Genomic DNA, 24,411 nt, shown 5'->3' on the forward strand with positions numbered 1-24,411 from the left:
GAGTGACTGCTGGTTGATATTTAGCTACTTAGTGATTTAAAGTCCACAGCTGGGCATACTAATGGTTTATTAAGAGGTCTAGATTATATCATTGTTCAGTTAAGGATATTTAATATCTGTTAGGGAGATACATCAATCTTCTGTACTATGTTGCTGTTGTTGTAGGATTTAATGCCATTTTCAGCACATGATAGGCTATGCATAGCGGCCAGTATTAATGGTGGAGGAAGAACCTGGGAAGAACCACCATCCCATGAGAAGCTACTGGCAAGCTTTCTCACATACCCACATTGGCCAAATCCTAGAGTTGAACCAACACAGACAGAGGTGAGATGGCAGTGATCCATAACAGAGAGCGCTTTAGACCACTTGGCCACTCAGGGCCCCATCTTCTGTACTAAGGTTTGTGTATCAGCTGTCAGGCTGTGAACTGACCCATATTAGCCTTAGTTTCTGTTGAATTAAAGTAAGATGATATTGGATCTAATGAGAGAGTGGATAATGTTCAATCCCAGAAGAAAAAGTCCTGAAAACTATTTAGGATGTAACTAGTATCTACAGCATGTTTTATAGTTCAAAAAATCTATTTATAAGCATAGGTGAACTACAAGCCTTTTAAGCTCTTGTTCTTATACATGAAAATTAAAGCTTCAGTTTTAGTTTTTGATCTCATGCTTTCTTGTTTCCTGTGTTAAGTAAAATTCCATATTGAACAAATAAGTATTGGTATTATCATTGAAATGAATGTTATGAATACTTGTCTTTTCTTCATTCTTTTCTTTAATGGACATAACACATGAAGATCATAGTGTTGTATTGCACACATTTAGATTATCTAAGCAAATCTCTACTGAGCTGAGCTCATCTCAAGCTCTGCACAATAATAATAATAATAATAATAATGATAATAATAATAATAATAATAATAATAATAATAATAATAATGTGCTGTATGTATAATCATTTATATGATTGTTATGGTGATAAGAACAAAGATAGACACATGTTAACAATGATGATGATATTGATGACAACGATGAGGATGATGATATGAATGAGGATGAGAATGAGGATTAAGTGGCTAAAGTGTTTGTTATTCATCTGATGGTGATTTTACACAAAATAAATTTCTTTGATTAAAAAAGAATTTTAAGTGTAGACATTTGTAATAATAATAACTAGAGTACAAATCATTCTTCTTTCTTTCTTCTTTCTTCTTCTTCATCTTCTTCTTCTTTATTATTATTATTATTATTATTATCATCATCATTATCATCATCATCGTTATTATTATTATTATTATTATTATTATTATTATTATTATTATTATCATTATTATAAATTAAGCAGTTTTAGGAAGTGTTGCATTAAATACATACAAAATCAAAGTATTCAACAGAAGAGGTTTTGAAAATATCTCATATCTCTTTAAATGACTATTTTTGCGCACACGGCTGATACACCTTTATAATATATAATATAAGAAAGTTGGCTTCAGTAGACCATTACATTTACTAAGTGTCACTGTTCTTCAGACCTATCTGCAAATCACGAAACAGCCGGATCTAAATTTCACTTCAGCATTCCATTTGACTATTGGCACGATTGGTTGTTGATGGAAATGGCTTCAATCGCAAGACGGGGCGTTAGAGGATTTTACAAGCTTTATGTCGGGAATCTTCCATGGACAGTATCCAATAGTATGTTCTAAAATACAAGTTTTAAATGTGTACTTTATCATATACTTTACAAGAAAAATCATGGGGTCACAAATTCTTGGTTGACACATTGACCTTGCCGGTCGCATGTATCACATATTTTCGTTATAAATGAGGTGACTGCAACACGTTCCACACGGGGCCCGACGCAAGATTAACGTTAAACATTTTTTTTTTAAAAAAAGGAGCAGCCTGTAGAAAAAATCATACCGAGTGATAAAAGTTCCTCAGATCGTTTTGACACTGAACGAGACCTATCCATAAAGGTCGCAATAAAAAAAAACAGGGTTTTTATGCTTTGTTAGTGTGTATATAACTTTCGATCACTTTATTACTTGCATATGTTAACAGAATCTGATTTGCCAACTATTTGTTTCAACAATAAAATGGACAACATAATCTCAAATGGTTGTATTCATAGCCACTGGATTTTGTAAGTATAACTAGGGTAACTATTGACAATGCCTACTCCCCTTATACCAGTAAAGAGATGTGACTAACTTGAGAAGTTTGAACTGAGACCTCTCACCACATCCTTACAACTTTTCTGTGACTGCTTAATTCAGCCATTCCTAAACTGTATAATAACTGTTTAGTGCTTAGTCAGTGACAGTTTACACCAGCAAACCTATTTTATTGGCTGTTGCTACTAAAAGCAACAAAATAACAAAATTTGGAAAGGTGTTTGGTTGGCTTTATTGAATTTTAGCTGTACTGGCCATAGACCAGAAGAGTTGATGTGGTGGCCTTTTGTCCATTGTCCCATATCTGGTGTCCATCTTCCATTTGCAGAAGTTTGTTTATTGCTGCTGCATCTAAACTACTGGAAGGATTGACCCAACAATTACAAACACATTCTTCCCAAGGTCTGTGTTGTCCAAAAAGTAACAGCCAAGGTAACCAGTTTGAAAATAGGTTATGGCTATTACTCCTGAATAGTCACATTGGCATTTTCAATAAAAGACTTGTATGTCTAGTTGCAGAGGTCTCGGAAATGCTTAATCATGTGTATTTGGATGCCCATTTTTTGTATCTGTGATGCAGAGAAACACTGAGGCAGAAGTCCTTCATACGCATAGAATAGGAGTGCAGCTAAATTCAAAGACTTGCCAGTCCTGCTTCAGCCACCTGCTTTGTGGGAAAATGTGCTGATATTTACAATGACAGAATTCAGAGGCTGAAAGACCCCTTGATGTACATGTTGCCATTATAAGAATACATCAAAAGAACATGATGCAATAGCTGGGCGGCAAGTTCAAAGGCTTTGACTGGCATCTGGGTGGGAAAATGTACTGATATTTAGTGATTGAATTCAGAAGAAGAAAGACCCAGAGATGTGCTTGTTGTCAAATAAACAACTTTAGCTTTATTATTGTGTTCATTTCCGAATGTAGCGCATAGCTTCCAACCCTCACGATTTTGGCACGAATTTCATGACTTTTTCTGTGATTCATGGATTCACGCAGCATGCAGAAACATCACAAATGCACAATTCTCAATTATTTTAAATCTTTAGTAAAATAACTGATTTCCCGTTAAGTGCTAGTAATGATATCAGCTGATGCCGAAATGGCCTGGTACTGCCATTCAGGATATTAGTAGAACTATAGCTGATTGATAACGCTGGCCCAGTAGCAACCATTTTAGCTTATTTTAATCTGTATGTATAAGAATAGTTTTACAAATACTTTTGAGAGAAACTGGAGCCTAACTGGAATTTTGCTTTGCGTGTGTGTCACCAACACTGATTTAAATTACCATTTGGCATTGCATCTTGAAAATGTCTTCACCACCAAGGAAAAAGAAATGTATTGCACAAAAAGTGAAGTTTAGTTTGAAATATACCAAAATTGGCTGTGCATTCAGCCATCAAACACTGATATACATGATGCTTTTTGCACACCATGTGCCACAACTTTTAGCATTTGGCATGGTGGCAGAGATGATGTGAAGAAGCACACTGGTAGCAAAAAGCACATGGAGGTTGGGAAAATTAAGACATCGCAGCAGATTTCAGCTCTGGAATATTTTAAGCCATTGACAGAAGACCTGCAAGCTACCAACACTGAAGCATTATGTGTGAGTTTTCTTGTTGAACACAATCTACCTTTATCAGCTAGAGACCATGCTAAACATTTGTTCTGACAAATATTCCCGGACTCGAAGATCGCTTTACGAATTCCCTATTTTCACTAATTGTGAGCCTGGAGGGTTGGCAGCTATGGTAGCGGAATAAGCAGTACACATGACCTCAGAATCAAGACAATGTTGAGACTTAGACAAAATGACATTCGCAAATTTGGATAAGTATTTTGGGGTTAAACGGCAAACTTAGAAGATTATAACGAGATCCAGAAGTGCTATAGCTGCTAGAATTGATAGTTAAGATGGGTGGCTGAGTGGTCTAAAGCACTCTCCATTACAGATCACTGCCATCTCACCTCTGTCTGCATTGGTTCAAGTCTTGGATTCAGCCAATGTGGGTATGTGAGAAAGCTTGCCAGTAGCTTCTCGAGGTTCGGTGGTTCTTTCCAGGGTTTTCCCGGGTTCTTCCTCCACCATTAATACTGGCCACCATGTATATCGTGTGCTGAAAAATGGTGTTAAACCTAAGTGTAAGAAAGTGTGTGATGCCTAGCTTAGTGTGTAGAATAAGTCCTTACTTGGATTGACAAAATTCAGTCTCACTCTGATGGACAAACAAGAGCTAGGTTATAAAAAATGTAGAAATTAAACTTAATGGCAACCAATAGTTCTTCTAATTTTCATAGTTTTTTGGGAGGGCCAGGGGTCACACTACCAGGCAAAGTGGGCAACTAAGTCACTTAAAAAATGTAAACTTCACCTTCTTATGTTACAAAAGCGAAAATGACTTCGCCGTGTAATTATTTAAGAGGTACATTGACTGACCATACTTTTTGAGATGCCCCCTCACTGTAGCGTGGTTAGTTCTAGTGTCGTAGTGAAATGTATTCTTCAAGACATCAGTAGCTAGGCTTAGTTTTTGTATGGATTACATTGGCAAACAAACTCTTGCCCATTCACAAGCATGTCTTTTGATAGCTGATTGTCCATGTACCCTTACCCGAGCAAGGTAGCAACTATCACTGCCCAATTTCTGCATGCTATCCTTCGATGATAAAAACATACAAACTTGTTTTTCAAAACTTTAACAATAGTGTGTAAATAGCAATTTGTGTTTTAAGATCAGAATCAGTGATCTGGATATATATATATATACTTCTCCCCGTTCTGTCCAAAAGAAGAAGTCACTTCTCCCTAAAATTCAAGTCTAGCTTGACCCCAGGATTGGACTGCAACTTTTGCTGGTGGGACTCCTATATTTACCAAAATAGGAGTCCTGGGCTCCTAGTTTTAAAATCCTAGCGAGACCTCTGATTTGGTCCCAAAAGAAAATGGTGCCAGTCTGAGATCTAATATGGCTACCACAATGACTGTTTTGAAGGTTTTGTTATTCCTGCTTGTCGTGAATGAATAAGTGTATCAGACCCATAATCCCATAGGTGTGGGTTCAGTACATGCTCAGGCCAACCTGGGTTAGCAGCCTCAGTGTGAACTTGGTTAAGGCACTTATATCCTTATCTTTGGCATGATGTGGCCAAATAACGTGTTCAAAGTGCTGATTCCTCCATCAACATGCAATTATCACTGCTACTCCTGAATGGTCATATTGAACTGGGCTTTTCACTTAATGTCTTGTCTGCCCCAAAGGAAAATTGTGCTTATCAGACATGTTCTTAGTCATCCATTATGGCTGCCATGTCAGCCATCTTGAAAATCTTATCTCAGTTGATCCTGAATGGTACCAGTTGACATAGAATATGAATGCCATCAATATATTGTAATATTGCTATTCCCCCAAATGGATGGTCGTAGTGTCATGGGGATTTCACTTAAAGACTTCTTACGTTATCTACTTCATTCTGGATTAAAATGACACCCCTCAAACATAACAAAAATGGCTATCACCGAGGCACTTTAAAAAAAATTGATATCGCTACATATGATTGAATGCGTGTATTTGCATGGGGTTTTAACTGAAGGAGTAATGATGTGTATATGGTACTAAATTTTAATAAATGATGCTTGTCTGATCTCCTAACTGACAAGCAATTTTTTTTCTTGCAACTTTTCCTAAATGAATGGTCTTAGCTACAGGATGTTTACAGCAAAAAGACTTTGACCTTGATATTGATAGCACTCTTGGCAGAATTTCACCACCTCCCTAGGGTTTCAGTTGTGGGCACTTGACATGGAATCTGTATTTGGCAGCTTACTCCCTACAATGGCTTCCCAAGATCTTGTGGATCAACAACAATTGTTGTTGGCTAGAGCTGTAGGCCTTGTTAAGCCAGCTAAAAAGTGGTTTTAGTCCAAGAGATCTATGAGCTCTATGCCAAAACATTTTAAGCAGAGGTTCCAGCAGAATCACCAGACCCTATCTAAATCTTCTTCTCATCTGTTGTAAAACAAGGAAGCCAAAGGGCCAGGGTAGGAAGTCTATGGACTGTCCAATTATTCCTAGAGACGGAGCTATTTAGCCGGATGGAGTTGTATCCTCTTCTGCCAAGTTTCACTCTTCCCAGTGTGCATTGAGTGCCATATTGTCTGTTTTGAGAAGACTGTTAAGATCTAATGGACAATGTATGATTCCTCTCCACAAGTGCTGATGGTTCTGGTTCTGGGACCCTCCACCATTATAGACTTTCATTTGGTTCTCACCAGCCCAAATTGATATCTCTGATGGAGGAGGTATATATCTTTCTAAAGAATGGGTTAGTAGAAAGGGTACCATAATAAGCACTCAGTGTCCAAGATTCAATGAAAGGGGAAAAACTCTTCCTATTATTGATCTTTCTCCCAAAAAATTAATTTAGCAGGATGGAGATGTCAGTTTTAGTCAGAGATTCCAAAAGGATCAAACTGGGCATTGTCTCCAAACCTCCAGGAGTCATACCTGCTCATTCCCATCTTCCTGTCTCATAGGAAATTCCTGCAGTTTTGTCTGAGCAAGGAAGTTACTCAATTTCAGGCTTTTCCCTTTGGTCAAGCTTTCTCTCCCAGAGCCTTTACCATGGTGATTGGAGTAATGGCAGATCACATGGAAACTGTCCTTTATGCCAAGATAGGTAAAGAAGACTTCATTGTCTGCTTACCACTAATTCATTCTTTCCTAAGGACCCTGGATACAGCAGTAGAATTATGAGGCCTCACCACTTCCTGCTGCTAGTAAACTGGAGACCTCATAGTTTTAGTTCAGATTCCTTTGAGAATTAAATTTTATCACCATCAGAGTTGGTGGATAAATTAGAACAAATTTGGCTGGAGCTCAAATATACACCCCAGAACCTCAGTTTCTTGTACATTGAGACCTCAGATTCTGGCTAGATTGCTCACTTAGAGCCTCAGAAGGTATTAAGGGCATATTGTCTTGGGAGGAATCTTGTCTTCTTCACAAGACATATCTTTGTTATGATCACATTTACAGCACAGCTTTGCAGTTTGTTAGGTCTAATCAATAAACCACATAACATACACCCAGATCTGTTGGTATATTGTGCAATAGCAGACCTGGGTATGTGTTGTTTGCAGCTGAACCTAACTTATAAGCAGAACTGTACAGTAATGAATTATTAAAATAATCAATTAAGTAATTGATTACTTGAAATATAAATTTGAAATTGATTACAGATTCTGGAAATGTCATGCAAAGTTCTGATTACTTTTAAAGTTAATATTTGTCATAGTTAAAATTAGCTATGTACAATTTATTTTGTTACGTTTAGGCTCTTAATAACACAACAAGAAAAGTGAAGACAACAAACTTTGTAAAATTTTAACAAATAATTTATTTCCCTAGAAAAAACAGGTAAAAATGAGAAAAAAAACTAGAGGTTTTACAAATAAAATAAAAAAATAATCCAAGAATAATCCAGGGATTAAAAAATAGAAGTCCTAGAAATAAAATGTCCTAAATGAATCTGAGTTGGAGTCCTGATAAAATATCCAAGATGGAGGATGATGCCGTGGTCAGTGTTGTCCTGGTGTCAACAGTTCCTTGTTGAACCACAGTAAATAATATTCAAGTTTTGAATCCCAAATAAACTTTCAATAAATGTCTTTGTCCAAGAATTCTTTATGAGCACTTAAATTTGTTCTCTGTGCTACATTTCACTGTCGGACTCTAGTCCAACATACCTATCCGACCTCACCCATGTGTACACACCAGCAAGATACTTACGCTCCTCTTCTGACAATCGTATACTCATTATTCCAAGTATGAAAACAAAGTCATATGGACAGCATTCTTTTGCATACCAGGGCCCAGCAACGTGGAATGAATTGCCACTGAACTTAGACACAAAGACAGTGATCACATTTAAGAGGGCTCTCAAAACTCACTTATTTCGACAGCAAGAACAAACTTAAAGACCTAATAATGTTTCCTACCTGAAATATTCTCAGCATGTTTTCTATTTTTTTAATGTTTTTCTAATTTCATGTTGTTTGTTTTTGTAATAATATTATTATGTTTCTTATCTTATAGGTGTTGTCTAAAGTTGTAAAGCGCTAAGAGCTTCTAAAGATTAGGCGCTACACAAAGTCCTCATTATTATTATTATTATTATTATTATTATTATTAAATATTCCCAGGGAAAAGAATTATTTTCATAAAATAGAATTTAAACTCAAACTGGTTACTACAGAACACATTTAAGTGTTAATGGTTTATAGCCCAACTGACTAAATTCTCTGTAGAAAAAACGGTTATACACTAAGACGCAAAACAGATTCCCATATGAGGGTCACATGATCATGTTTCTAGAACCACATAGAAGCTTTACAGGCCGAACATCATGTACTCCACATATGGCCTTGGTTTCATACTATGAATCTTACACAAAGAAAGGGGGCCCCGAGTGGCCGAATGGTCTAAAGTGCTCTCCGTTACGGATCACTGCCATCTCACCTCGGTCTACGTGGGTTTGAGTCCAGGATTCGGCCAATCTGGGTATGTGAGAAAGCTTGCCAGTCGCTTTTTGTGGGTCAGTGGTTCTTCCTGGGGTTTTCCCGGGTTCTTCCTCCACCATTAATACTGGCCGCCATGCATAGCCTTTCATGTGCTGAAAAATGGCGTTAAACCCCACAACAACAACAACACAAAGAAAGAATAATATAAAGAAAGTTGTTTGCTTGTACTCACTGATTTCTGAATCAAGGTTAGGAACTAGGTCAGCAGTTAGATACAAAGTTTCTATTATTAGGTGTTTATATAAAAAAAAAACCAGGTCAAACTAATTTCTGGAAAATGTCAAATTCCAGCAAAATTTTTTTTATTTCAATAGCATGTAATGGAGACCAAAAAGAGTAAAACTAACAAACAAACAAACAAATAAATTAAATATAAATTAAATTAAATATACATAACAATTTAAAAACTTGTTATTTTGTTAAAAAAATAACTGCTTACAAATTTTGTGAAAATAGTTTTTCTGTGTGTTAGGTTGAACATTGTTCAGAGCAAAACATTAACCAGCGAGAACTATGAGTTGTGACAGACTGAACAGAAGGAATGTAATCATGCTCTAATTACCTGAATAAAAAAGTAGTCGTAACTGATTACTTCAGTGTGACTGTAATTGTAATCAACTACTAATTTTTTTACAGTAATTGTAATTTGAATTCATTACCTTTAGAACAGTAATCTAAACAACACTGCTTAAAGTATATATGGTATTTTTTTCAACCAGGGTTCATTATCTTATGTCTGACATGTTGGAGGGTGTGATACTATGTCCATTTTTGGCACGATCACTTACACACTGAACCATGTACTTATGGATGGCATGTATCTGGTGCAAAATAAAAATCCATTCAGTAAGTTTGGTTCTAGATCACATATCTTGACCAAACTCTTGGGTGATTTGCATGTCTGGGCAAGAAAGACATGTATTGAGTCGAGGGCCGAAAGGTGGAATGGTCATAGTGACATGGAGGAGGGACCTGTGCCATGGGTCAGTGTTGTCCAGGATCAGCCATGCCCCATTTATTTCTACATATACCTCCTAAAACATATATATGACCTCACAAAAAAAAAATTTGCATTGCAGAAAGCATGCAGCAGAAAAATAATTTTTTTTTAACATTATGACACAATTCTTGTTTCAGGTACATATACATTATTAAAGTCCTTATCACCTGTTAATATCAAGATCACAAAAGGCTTAATTTGATACTTCAAAAAGGTCATGGGGCCCCGAGTGGCAGAGTGTTCTAAAGCGCTGTCTGTTACGGATCACTGCCATCTCACCTCTGTCTGCATGGGTTTGAGTCTAGGATTCGGCCAATGTGGGTATGTGAGAAAGCTTGCCAGTAGCTTCTTGGTTGGTTGGTGGTTCTTTCTGGGATTTTCCCGGGTTCTTCCTCCACCATTAATACTGGCTGCCAAGCATAGCCTATCGTGTGCTGAGAAATGGCATTAAACCCCACAAGAACAGAAACAACAAAAAGGTCACATTACAGTCATTTTTCCTAATATTTCAAATGCAGTGTTACTGCTTCTTAAAATATTAGTTGTGTTTCAATCCTTGTGGTAAAATTACAAGTTCATTTTGAAAAAATGCAGTCATGAAACACATTTTATCATGGGCAGTATAACTTCTGACTATTCAGACCAAACTGGAAATGATAATTTTGTCTGACAAACAATTCATCGGGACATTTTTTATTGTTACATTAGCAGTTTAAATTTTCAGGGAATATGTCACAAGTCTGAATGGATAATCAGGGTCAAGATAACCAATGCTTTAGTGTAACATGTCTAACTACGGCATTATTATCATGCTAATGATTAGTTAATATGTACAGAAAACCAAATGTGATACAAATATCGCAATGTTGTTACCAAAGATATGTGTGTTTCTTTTCAGATGAATTAAGACAATACTTTGAAAAGTTTGGACCAGTTAAATCTGCTGTTGTGAAATTTGTAAGTAATTTTTATTTTTGTCATTTTTCTTTTATTTAAATCCCACATACACCATTTTATCATTTTTCCATCAGAACACCATTTGTGACAAATTTAATTTGGAATCTTTTGAAAATGTTATTCGCTACTCTTTGTACTGACATTTTAATTATCATTGAAATGTGTGTTGGGGGATTATGTGATTCTTTCAGTGTGAGCATATCTAATGGATGTAAGTTGATTGTTCAAGGTGCAGACTTGAAACTTTGGGTTATTATCAGGTTTGGTCTGTTGATGTGTATGGTGGTTTCAGAATTTCAGTCCACCAACCAGGTTGGTTGATTGGGGTGGGACATAAGTATATACATGTATGCTGTATATAAAATATAAAGTGATTTCAGTTGTTATATAGCAAATCTCTTGCTACACTGTTTATGATAGAGGCTGGACATAAAGCTGTACTAATGTCACTTTTTGCCAATTATGCCAATACTGCGTATAGCCGATTATTAAAACTGCCGATACCAGTGGATTTATGTTAACAGTTCAAATGTGGTCTCAAGCTACCATACATGTGATAACTATTTCCCACACTTTATGTAGCCGATTATTAAAATTGCCGATACCAGTTATGAGACCAATTATTTCAAGAAACCGCCTGTTCTACAGTTAGTGAAAAACTAGCATTTGATTGACAAGTAAACCATGCAATATTTTTGTTATAACTAACAATGCCTAAGATATATACAGATTTATGTTAACAGTTCAGATGTGGTCTCAAGCTACCATACATGTGATAACTATTTCCCACATTTTATATCGCGCCATATTTCTTATTGTTAACTTATATATGCAAATGAAACTCTTTACTAAATAACACATTTATTCTGAATTAGATTTTTTGGAGCACATACGCTCTTTGATATGTTTCTTCATTCCTTCTTTTAATTTAATAATGGTAATCAATGCTTATATATATGTTACAGTAATGCCAGGTCAAGTTGACCCATGCAAGTTTCATTGGTGGGAATGGAGATCATAATATGCTTGTTGAGAAAAAACTACTGACCCTCAAGAAACTACTGGCAAGCTTTCTCACATACCCACATTGGCTGAATCCGAGACGCGAACCCATGCAGACAGAGGTGAGATGGCAGTGATTCGTAACGGAGAGTGCTTTAGAAGACTTGGCCACTCGGGGCACCCTTGTTAAAGTAAATGGGTACCCAATGGCTCATTTTGTTATCTGGGTAATTATGAATGGGCAGGTACCCAAGTACATGTACCTGTCGACAGCTTTATATGAAATGGAATCAGAGTATTTACTATGTATTGCTGCAAATTTAATATTTATCTTGGCATTTTGTCAGTAAAACTTTGCTTTTATTTTGAAATTCATAGCTATATATATTAAACCTATTTCAGTGGATTTTTTTTATTTTCAGGACAGCAGCTCAGGTCTAAGTAAACATTTTGGATTTGTGCATTTCTTTGAACGTGATACTTACATAGCAGTACAGGCAGAAGAGAATCACTTACTGGAAAATGTCAAGGTATGTATGATTATAAATATGTATTTTTTTCTACGCACAGAATTGAGCAACATATGCTTAAATGTTAAAACATAATTTTCTGAACATTAAAAACTTTATATACGACTCGAGATGTAAATACAATTCCTCTGTTCAACTTGTAAAAAGGTCAGATTCAAAGACTTCATTTTAGATGTTCAAAAGATGGAATGAATTTTCAATCTTGCTTTTAATGCATATAATGTAACTCAAATGTTGCTAAACATTTTGTGAACATTGTGATAGTACTCATCAAATACACCTCGGGTGAAAAAGGGAGAATTCTTTATGTGTAAAAATTGCACAAGAAACAAAAATCATCAGATCAATGAAGATAAAATAGAGTATATATGGGTTTGACTGTCCCTGATTGGTTGATAATGAAAGTAAGATTTAAGTAAAAAGAATCTTTTGAGAGCTTGTCCTACTTGTAACTGAAAAAAGTGAGGGACATTGTTTTATTAACATAATTTCCATCACTTTACAGACCCGAGTTTGGAAGACTCATTACTGAAATCAGCAGCTGACTCTTTGGTGCAATATTGAAAGCACACATTTGAAATTTATGTAGGTCCAGAAAATGGTGCAGCTGTTACGGTTTTGTTTTCATAAAAGCTCTCATCATAGATGTGTCTATACTGATACAAATTTGATCATGAGCACTCAAAATTTTAAGTTATTGAATTCTAATATCATGGTGTTTGCACAGGTTTACAGTGGGAACTGAATTAGTACAGCCAGTTCTGAATTCTTTAGTTTTGTGCAAAAACATGGAATCCAAGCAGAATAGATCCATAAATGTAGAGATTTTCAGTCTTGGATTTAGTCTCCCTGTTGCATTACACATTGATATGCATATTCACAGACAATTAATATAGTAGTAGGAAAAGAAAGTCACAAATTTAGATACATATTATAAACAAGACAAACAGTATGTGGGGGGGGACAAGAACATAAGAACAGGCTGGAATGGAGAAGTATAATAAAAACAATAATGAGTAGAAGTGTGCCTCTTTTTTATGTGTGCAACGTTATTTTCTCAATTTCAGTAAGAAATTACATCAAAGAGAAGACAATAAAGGGTGTACAGTTAACTAAACCAGTGTGAATTTAGCGACTTAAAAGATGTATCAAATCGATTTTAACCATCTGGTTATATCTGTTATGGTCTGTTTCTGTCCATTCTGGTGATTATGTCCGCTAAATCAGTACTGTTGGGAAAAAAATTGGCAGATTATGATTACCGGTATACACTGTACTTCTGCCTGAGAGATGTGAATAATTTTATTTATTGGTTTGTTGATTCTGGTTGATGCTCAATTCAAATGTATCATTGAAAAACATTGATACATTCTCATACTTTGTTACAAATATTTATTACAGATGCATATCTCCAGTTATTGGTGAATATAGCTTGAATAAGTTATAACAGTTCTAGTTGGAACAATGGACATTGTTAGAGAAACTTTAAGTGAACAATAATGTAAACTTTTCGGCAGTGTGTGATGCAGGATTGCTTAAGAGTTCTCCATCTCATATGTTCACCATGAAAAATCCATTTGTACCAACTGATGATGACTTCTTGCTAACTGTCGGAAAGGCATAATTGATGATATTCAAAGGTCTACAAAAATTACTGAGTCAAAATTTATAAACTCATACAGCTGTGACAAAAATAATGGACTAGTACCTTTGCTGCTGTTGTTGCCACAGTGGATTAGTTGGTTGATTTAGTTTGATCTGGAGGGGGCGGGGTTGGGGGGGAGGTAACAATATATTAGGTGGAGGAAGAACCCTGAAAGACTACCAACCCAAATTGGTTGGTATGTGGCAAAAACTCTGTGAGATGTGCAAGTGATGTAAAGCAAGCACCTTAGCACACTTGGGCACATGGAGCCTGTTGATTTGATGTTTATCTCCAACAGCCAAAGTCATTTAGACATGAGATCTCGGGTTTCGGTAGATCATTATGGCCTTTACACCATTTTTAGATGAAGAGAATCTATATATGGCAGCCAGTTTTACTGCTTAAGAAAATCCAAGTCCTTTTGAGACACCAAACACCATTTATGTAGAACCACTGACCTTCCACAAGTAACTGATAACATTCTCATTTACACATTGGAAGCAAGTAATCACATGACAAGCATCTTGTACCACTGCCATGGAAGTCCCTCAGATCTGTATCACAAGACAAGCATCTTATACCACTCTGCCATGAAAGTTCCTCAGGCCATAGGTATAAGTCTCATATGAAAGACTAGAAGTGGGAGATAGAACCTGTGACAACTGGATTGAAAGTGCAGAATGTTACTGCTAGGCCATCAGTGATGATGATAATGCTGTTGATAATACAGTTAACTGCAATGACATTGATTTTACGAGTACTCTAGGAAAAATGATTCCTTGACTTTCATCCATTTTTAAAAATCTAATTAATGATATAAAAATGTTTACTTGCTATTTTTCTTGTTTTTTAATCTTGTTTTAAAACTTTATATTAGTCTTGCAACAAGCATAAAAATAACTGAAATATATGTTCTTACAAGAAATGATTTTGTGCAAAAGTAGGCAGCAGGCATTAAAAAAATTTTTTTGGACAAATCATGTATTATAAGTTTACCAAAACATTTATTGAAAAAATATCATTGCATCTGACCACACATTTAAAGCAATACAAGATTTAACTATTATTCTAATCAAAAGCAGCATGCCTGAGAACAAAGAAAAATAGCAAAACATAGTGGTCACTTTAGTAAACACACAGGTTAGTAATGATACAAAGTCATGATGTCTGTATTAGAATAGAAATCCCTATTATAAAATCTGTATTCATGGACATTAAATTAGTAGGTATTAAAGGACTGATCAATGACATCTACAAATAATAAGCCACCATGAAAATTTGTGATTTCACAGTATCTGAGACATACATGGCTGACAGACAAACAAATAAAAGGACAAAAGATTGATTATAATGAATGAATACAAATAAAAATACAAATACAACTAAAAATAATACACTAGATTATATAATCTATAAGAATTCAGTAGATTACCTCCAGCCAGCTGTCATTTAAATTGCTTGTCCCCAACCCAATATTAAATTCACTTCTATTGCCCACTAACCCATAGCCAGAAATTATGTTTAGAAAATATGCTTCTGTAGCGGGCAGTGTTTTTCGATTTAAACATATATGTGACGGTGGATCATAATTTTTTTAAATTGCTTCTGTTGTGGGTTGGTTGAATTTGAAAGTGCCTTCCCCCCAGGGGGTATATGTTTTACTGGAACAGCCCTAAGTCTAGCCTTTAGTGATCCTGCAAATTGGCCATAGCTGAAAAGAGGGAGCATCATGGGGGAAACTGAAGCAAGTCACAAGGACACTCACGGGTGAAATGGTGCATTCTTTGAGACTTTCACGAGTATTTTACCCCGAATTTGGATCCCTGACTTCCTTATATCCAAACTGTTCATGAATATTGAAATAATAAATGAAGAAAATATCTGTATTTGTTTGCTTATAAATTCTAGGTGACTGAATTCCCAGGTTTCTGCATTTTGTTGTTGAGGTGATATTGTGGTGGGTTTATTGTCACAGAGTAGTCATTTAATATACATTAACTAGGTGGGTTTATTGTCACAGAGTAGTCATTTAATATACATTAACTAGGTCAGATTAAACTTGGCTGGATATGGAAATTTGATTCTTGCTCTGGGAATTCCCAGGTTTCTGCATTTTGTTGTTGAGGTGATATTGTGGTGGGTTTATTGTCACAGAGTAGTCATTTAATATACATTAACTAGGTGGGTTTATTGTCACAGAGTAGTCATTTAATATACATTAACTAGGTCAGATTAAACTTGGCTGGATATGGAAATTTGATTCTTGCTCTGGGATCATTGTAGAATCATTAGAGCCTTAAGAACTGTCACGTCTATTTTGAGGAAGCAGGTTTTGTGATTTTTTTTTTAGCAGGTTAATTTTTTTCTTTTTACAGCAAAATAATTTATTTAAAAAAATTAATATAATGGATGTAATAGTTCCTTGGTTGTTTCTATAAATTATCTTTTTTGTTAAAGCTATTATATTTGAGAGCTGGAAATTGTTATTTTTTTCAATAGCAGTGTCTTTTTAAATAACAATGCCCTTTTTTAACTTGAAGATAGACTGTGTCCTGTTCATACTAGATTCACCTTCCCTGAATATCCTGTACAAAAGATAGATGAAACTTGTATGAGTGGTGCTTCTCTACAGTGCTTATCTTTTATAACAAGAAAAAAATGACAAAAGGCTATCAGACTTGTCATTTTTGTGATCTTTTATCAGATTTGTTTCATTGCTGGTAATAAGTAATATACAGATAGAATCTTCTTTTTCTTAAGTATTTCTGACAGCATATATACCACAGCTTTGCAGTCAGTTTAACGGATAAACTCATTTCTGCTGGGGAAACAGCACAGCATAATGAACAGAAACTAGCTTAAGTTTTATATACTTGCTTTAAAGGGACTCTTTGATGCAGGATGTGAATCACTCAATAAACCTCGAAAAGACCAATACAGTCATCATCATGCATACACGAGATGTTATTCAAAATTAATATAAAACGATTTTTGTCATCGTTATCAGGATACAGACTTGGCTCCATTTTCTGATCTCTTTTAATCATTCTCTGACTGGAAGTTAAAAAATCATCAGTAAAAGTCATCTTAAGAGGGAAAAAATTCCCTTTGTATATCATGTAAATTACAATAATCAGTATGGATAGGTACTCTTAGATTTCATGCTGTAGAATGATTTGATTCAACATCATCTTTTTCTTTGCCATGGAATAGTGGCATAGAACTGTTAAAAACTACCTCTTTTTATGTTTTTTGCCTTTTGTATGAAATCACACAAAGAGGTGTTGAAAGAAATGCTCTAATGTGGTATAGTTTCATCATTACAGTTACAAAACTTCATACGCTATTGTTTTAGTGCACCTGGAGAAACTGTAATGCAGAGGTAGATGTAGTTGTATTTTTTTATATAAAAAGGCCGCGGTGGCCTAGTGGTTAGAGCATCTGCCTCGGATACAGGAGGTTGCAGGTTCAAACCCCGGCCAAGTCATACCAAAGACTTATAAAAATGGTACTTATAGCTGCCTTGCTAGGTGCTCAGCATTAAGAGGTTAGTGTTAGGACTGGTAGGCTTGGTGTTGGGATCATGTGACTGGGTGGAACATCATGATACAAGTCTGTGGTATGATGTCACAGTGCTAGACATCACTGTAAACTGTCACAATGCAGACATTGTAGCAATATTACTGAAAAATTGTTAAAGCTATGTTAAAAATCCAACACACACACACACACACACACACACACTTATAAAAAGGCCGAATAAAAATGAAATTGTGATCCAAAGTGATACAGGAAACCATGATACACTGCTCGTTTTATTGTTGAAATTGGCAGTTAGTACAGGGGCATTTCATTTAAAATCATGAAACGTATTATTTTTTTAAAGTCATATATTTTGTTAAATTATCCTTTAAAATAACCATTCTCTGTACTGTTACACTACAAATAACAATATCAGAAAGAACAGTCAATTATAATGTTGGCAGTGTTGTTGTTGTAGGGTTTAACGCCATTTTTCAGCACACGATAAGCTATATATGGCGGCCGGTATTGATGTTGGAGGAAGAACCTGGGAAAACCCCGTAAAGAACCACTGACCCATGAGAAGCTACTTGAAAGCTTTCTCACATACCCACATAACGAATCAGAGACTCTAACCCATGCAGACAGGTGAGATGGCAATGATCTGTAATGGAGTGTGCCTTAGTCCACTCGGTCACTCAGGGCCCCTATGTTGGCAGTGTCTTCTGGTGTCAATACTTTAAGAATAAATACCAATTAAATAAGTCTGGTCAAGTGAAATTTGTGTTTCAGCTTTATCTTTCGATTTTGGTTTCATTGTAATCACCATAAGTGTGACATGCCCTCTGGAATTAAAACGGTGAAAACTGTCACTTGACCATCACAGCAATGCCCATGAGCATTTCCGTGAGAAACTAAGTACTTGACCATCACAGCAATGCCCATGAGCATTTCCGTGAGAAACTAAGTACTTGACCATCACAGCAATGCCCATGAGCATTTCCGTGAGAAACTAAGTACTTGCTGTATTTTATCACAGACTCGCAGAGAAGTGTTGGTTGCATTGTTACAATCAACTAAAAGTTGAATTGCTTTGTAAGGTATGTTAATTGGTCCTTTGTATCGAATCTAGAAATGGTGGTAGAATAAAAGAAGTTTCATGTCATACAAATAAATGGCTGTGTTTTGATCACTGACTTGCAGAGAAGTGTTGGTTGCATTGTTACAATCAACTAAAAGTTGAATTGCTTTGTAAGATATTTTATTTGGTCCTTTGTATCAAATCTAGAAATGGTGGTAGAATAAAAGAAGTTTCATGGCATACAAATAACTAGTTGTATAAGAGCAGTGGTCAGTCACGCATTATGTCAACTTAGCTGACAGTAGTATTCACAGTTATGTTTGTATCCCTGTATCAAATTTAACAATGAAAGGCATCAAGAATATAAAAAATGCACAAAACTTAGTCGTTTCATTCATCATTTTATAATCCTTAACCTGGTTCTCACCTGGAGGGTCCTGAACACAAAATCAGTATGGGAGGTACAAACAGACGAGGATGTGTAAATACTATAATTGAATCCTTGAAACAAGTACATGTAACTTATTACAGTACACTGCTCGCTTGACAACTTATGCACACTTGTAAGCAAGGGCACATGTTACCGAGAGACCTATAGAAAAAATGAAGGGGTGGAAATTGATGGAAAGAGGTGAAATATGGGGGTGGCAGGTTGCCTTGTTGAGTACTCATTTTATAATTGTTTTGAAATGTTCTTTGAAGAAATATTTCTTTAAAATGGTGTTTTTTTTCTTCTTAGGATTAAAGAGATCATTACAGACATTATTCCACATGGTTTTTGTACATTTAACACGTGTATCGTTAAACACTGTTTTTTGTGTTGTATTCTAGTTTTACTGATCATAACAAAATTAAACAATATTTCTTTTTGGGGGGGAAAGATTATTATTCATTTCAAGAAACTTGTATTCTCTTTTTTCTTTCTTTCTCAGATAAACAGATTTAGTTACAGTTAAAATTAAAAAAATAAATTCACGAAGGTTAATCATTTCCAGAATTTAATGAGTAATTTTAAAAAAAAAAAAAAAAATAGGAACACAATAATATATGCAGTTTGTGACACTCTTGACAAATATCACTTCAGATTTCACTGCAATTTTGCTGAGAGTATCTCTCCTGACCCTGGCACTGGATTACCAAAAATCATCAATGGCTTGCCATAAAATCGGAATCATTATCCATACTTTTTGTCATTTTCTCTGCCTTAGCCTTGGCAATAGTTTCCGAGATAGGAACACCTTGTTCACGTTGTTGTGTGAACCAGGTGTACGCCTATTCTTCCAATTTCATATCATTTGCAGTCAGTGCCCATTTTCAGATGAATCCATGATTAGAATCAACATCATGCAAGTAATCCCAAACTTTCTGCTCATCCTTGAGCCAACCTCTGAGTATTGACTCGGCTATTTTGAGTTCATTACAAACTTTCAACCTTGCTTCAAAATTATAACTCATGATACAAAGCACTTCATTCAACAAGTACACCTTTCATTTGATTACATTACTGTCCATGATCACATTTACAAATGATTAGTTTACATTACTGATTAATACATATATATCTTAATGATATAAGTACATAATATTTGATTTTGAGATACGATATTAGCTACAAGAACTTATGTAGATAGGATTTGCATGCCTTATTGTGCCCCTTTTCTTGATTTGATACAAAAGATATAATAAAACAATCCAGGTTTCTTTTAACCAATTTTAATAATGCAAAAAAACACTTCTGCAAGTCATAGATCAAAACACAACTGGCACTTAATTAGCTTCTGACAGATTTCAGTGTGATAGTTGATTGACTCTATTTGATGTTTTAATAGAACGGAATATGAAATGATTAAACTGATTACATTAAAACAGAATTAAAAGATCAAAACATGAATTTCACCTGACAAGACATATTTAATTGGTATTTACTTTTTCAAATGTTGCCACCTGTTAGCATTTACCAAAATTTTTCATTGATTGCTATTGTTACAAATTTTTTCCATTGAGAAATATCTTTCAAAATGAATCGATCAAAATATGCAATTTTTTTCTCTCACAAGGTTGGCGCTGACATTTCAGACACTAACTGCCATTTTTGACAGTAAAACAAGTGGCATATCAATTTTTTATTTGCTAATTCTGATGACTAATTTCTTCACACTCAATATATAGGGGACAAATTTTTAAAATATTTTCTTTCAAAAATGGGATCCATGCCAAACTCCACATTATAAGCAGGTCTGCAAGTTTTCAATTAATTCACAAAGTTAATCAGTGGAATTAGCACATAGTGATTATTATTCACATATTTTTCTGTTGTTCATTTCTCTGACTTTGAGTATTTATGAAAAACACGTTTTGAAAAGAAAATTAATTAGATGTAAAACTTTAAAAGAAATCATCATTTTAACAATGTCAGTTTCTATAATGAAACAAAATACCCGTAACTATTGCATTGTTAGTCAGTATATCCACAACTTTTAACAAAAAATTCACATAATGTGGACAATTCCCTGCATGTGATCAGCCTGCCTGCAAATTGAATTGATCAGGACCCACCTGTCAGTCTGAACAGTTCTCATAGGCAGATATGGTAGAACTTTGTCTTCCAATGCAATTTTGTGACTGAAGATTTTATTCCTTACCATTCATGGTCCTATTAATATTATAAAAAAGAAGGTACTTTTTTGTACCATTTATTCATTTCTCCATCATTTAGGCCTACTAAGAGGCTGTCCATTTGGCATGTATGCATGGAGGGGGTTTAACCCAAATGCATATGCTTGCAGGTGGGGGAGGGTCACCTACTGATAATGTACATACGCATATGAAACGGGGGTGGTGGCGTGGGGTGAAACCTTGGTAATAATTTGTCTAATACATAATCTGTTCTGCATTTGAATTTTAGGGGACACTAGACAAACTTTTTAAAGTTACTCAGCTTATTTCTTTTGATGCAGCCAGATATTCAACGTCGGTGGACTATCTGTTTTATTGAACACGTTAATATTATTAATCCTAATTGTTTCTGCGTGGATTAAACATATGCTGTTCTATAGAATTCGGGGATTGGGGGTGCATCAAGTGTACGTATGCATGTAGGGGGTGTAAAAAAAAAAGTGTGTACAGGGAGGGGTCAAGCTTTGCCAGATCTTTGCATACTTACTAAATGAATGGCCCCTAATACAACTTGTGTCTTTGCAACATACAAAGTAAAATAATGTTTATTGCACTTAGCTTTAAGTATGAAAGTTGGTCACAATTTCCCACTTGGAAGGTTGAACATGATTGCGTTGCTTTTTTACAAGTTTGATGTGTGTGGAAAGACTTCGTTGGAAAATTGAAGAAAACTTGCACAGCCAACCTTGAAGGAACAGTAGAATTATCACAAAAATGTTATATGAATACTATCTGAAAAAAATTAATGGGAATAAATACAGCATATAGTTGCTTATAAGTCAACTCCAGCTACAAACATAGACTCTGATCTGCCATAACATAATGCACCAGCAGATGAGGTTCTGTGTTGTTTGTTCTGCTGATTAGTTGTAACAAACTGCATTGACCCTGGGCATCAGATGCATAAGCCACACTTCCATTTACAACACATCTAATTCATCTTTTACTGGTTTTCGTTGCAGTTGATCGTCTCGACAGTTAATGTTGGTATTCAGACTCCACAATCTGAGCAGCCTAATAAAGATTCTTCAAGAAGACGGCGGCAAGCCATTTCTGATGAGGATTAACATAGATAATCATCATTCAAATCACAAGTCTGTTCATTGTTCTTTTAATTATGTACATTAAAGGTCATTTCATATAGGTCCTGTTCGACTTGTAATTGTATAAGTTATATATAAGTAGTGATTACCTTTGGAAATGTTCATTGTGCAACTTGTTATTTCAGTTGACTTTATCATCATAGACTATTTCCAATTTTCAGTTCTGTTGGTCATAGACCAGCGGAACTTATAGGATTATTTTTTGTCCATCACTTGGTGCACGTTCATGTTCACAAGTTCATTATTATTACTCCTAATCTACTTGGAAGATTGTTGTGAAACATTCATCCCATGGTTTAGTTGGTCCTGAATGGAAATGGTGCCACTCAGACTTCCAATATGGCCACTACAACAGCCATTTCGAAAATTGTTACTCTTCCTGAATGGATGTTCATATCAACTTGGGTGTTTTCACTGAAAGATTTCTTGTGATATCTAGCTGGCCCTAAATGCAAATGGAGTCAGTCTGATGTCTAACATGGCAGCCACAGCGGCCATCTTGAAAGTCTTGTTGCTGCTCCATTTTAATGGGTGGTCACATCAATGCAAGGTTTTCATAAAAACGCTTGTGATGTTTAGTTGGTACTTGACGAAAATGGTGCCAGTATGATATCTAGTACAGTCATACAGCAGCCATCTTGAAAATCTTGTTATGGCTACTCCACCAGAGCAGAAGAGGAAGTAATATTGACAAGGGTTTTCACCAGGAAACTTTTCATAAAGTGTAATTGGTTCTAAATGAAATTGTTGCTGATATGTCATATGGCCGCTACAGCAGCAAACATGAAAATTGTTTATCACTACTCTCTTGAATGGATATTTGTATATCAATATAAGGTTTTCACTGAAAAACTTCTATTGACATTTAGTGGATCCTAAATGAAAATGGTGCCAATCTGATGTTCAGTGTGGCACCTTGTGAACAAAAAGTCATATTGTCATGGGTTTTTTACCATAAAACTTCTTAAGATGTCTAGCTGGACCTAAATGAAAATGGTGCCACTCACACATCCAATATGGCTGCCATCTTGAGAATCCTTTTTATTGCTACTAATCCCGACTGGTCATATCAAAATGGGGATTTTACTAAAGAAAATTCTTATTATGTCTAGTTGGTCCTAAATGAAAATGGTGCAATTAAGTTATCCAGTATGGTCGCTAAAGTCACCATTTTGAAAATCCTCAATGAATGAAAATATCAGCTTGTCTTTTCACTTAATGACTTCTTACAATGTTTACTTGGTCGAAAATGAAAATTATGCCAATCTTACCAATAATATAGCAACCACAATGGCCATTGGAGAATCCTAATATTGCTTCCCTTACTAAATGGCTGGTCATCTTGACATTGTGCTTTCACCAGAAAACTTTTTATGATATTGGTTTTAAATGTGAATGTTGTGCATCTGATATCCAATATGACCACCATGGCAGCCATCTTGAAAATCTTGTAACTGTTTATTCCTCCAAAATGGAAAGTCATATCACCATTCCACCAGAAGACTTTTTATAATGTCTTGTTGGTCCTAAATTAAAAATGTGCTGATCTGATATCAAATATGGCCACCAGGGTGGACATGTTCAAAATCTTGCTATTGCTGCTCCTCTTAAATGGAACAGCACATGTCAGATGGTTCTTATGGTGTCTACTGGGACCTAGATGAAAATATTGTAAATTTGCCCATCTTTAAAATACTATTATCTCTACTCTTCCCAAATTGATGGTTTTCTCAGAATTAGACATCTTATGATACATAGTTGGTCTTAAATGAAAACGGTGCTAATTGTATTCCACTGTAGCCATCTTGAAAATCTTGCTGTTCCTGCTACACCTGAATAGATGATCATACCGACATAAGGTTGTCACCAAAATACTTAGGGGCCCCAGGTGGTTGAGTGGTCCAAGTTGCTTGCCATTGGTAGATCACTGACATCTCACCTCTGTCCATGTGTATTTGAGTCTCAACTTGGCCAAGGTGGGTATGTGAGATAGCTTACCAATAGCTACATTTGGGTTGGTGGTTCTTTCCAGGGTTTACCCCCCGATTCTTCCTCCACCAAATATACTGGCCACTATGCACAGCCTATCATGTAATGAAAATGCCGTTAAACCCATACTAACCA

General features: G+C 35.5%; 1 protein-coding gene across 1 annotated transcript; it reads left to right on the forward strand.

The window, feature by feature from the left end:
• Positions 1 to 1,571: 1,571 nt before the first annotated feature.
• LOC149804917 (SRA stem-loop-interacting RNA-binding protein, mitochondrial-like) lies at positions 1,572 to 22,327 on the forward strand. The gene is made up of 4 exons (XM_089945896.1): positions 1,572 to 1,700; positions 10,670 to 10,728; positions 12,153 to 12,260; positions 22,147 to 22,327. Exons 1-4 carry the CDS (start codon positions 1,616 to 1,618, stop codon positions 22,249 to 22,251), a joined length of 357 nt encoding a protein of 118 aa, XP_089802022.1. The 5' UTR covers positions 1,572 to 1,615; the 3' UTR covers positions 22,252 to 22,327.
• Positions 22,328 to 24,411: the final 2,084 nt, after the last annotated feature.

The sequence above is a fragment of the Sinohyriopsis cumingii genome, chromosome 2, assembly GCF_028554795.1.
Source record: "Sinohyriopsis cumingii isolate HCF-2022 chromosome 2, ASM2855479v2, whole genome shotgun sequence".
Classification (NCBI taxonomy): Eukaryota; Metazoa; Mollusca; class Bivalvia; order Unionida; family Unionidae; genus Sinohyriopsis; species Sinohyriopsis cumingii.

Coding starts and splice junctions, on each gene's coding strand:
- LOC149804917 (XM_089945896.1), top strand. CDS start 1,616: ATGGAAATGGCTTCAATCGCAAGACGGGGCGTTAGAGGATTTTACAAG. Junction 10,729..12,152: donor AATCTGCTGTTGTGAAATTT/GTAAGTAATTTT, acceptor TTTTATTTTCAG/GACAGCAGCTCAGGTCTAAG. Junction 12,261..22,146: donor ACTTACTGGAAAATGTCAAG/GTATGTATGATT, acceptor TTTTCGTTGCAG/TTGATCGTCTCGACAGTTAA.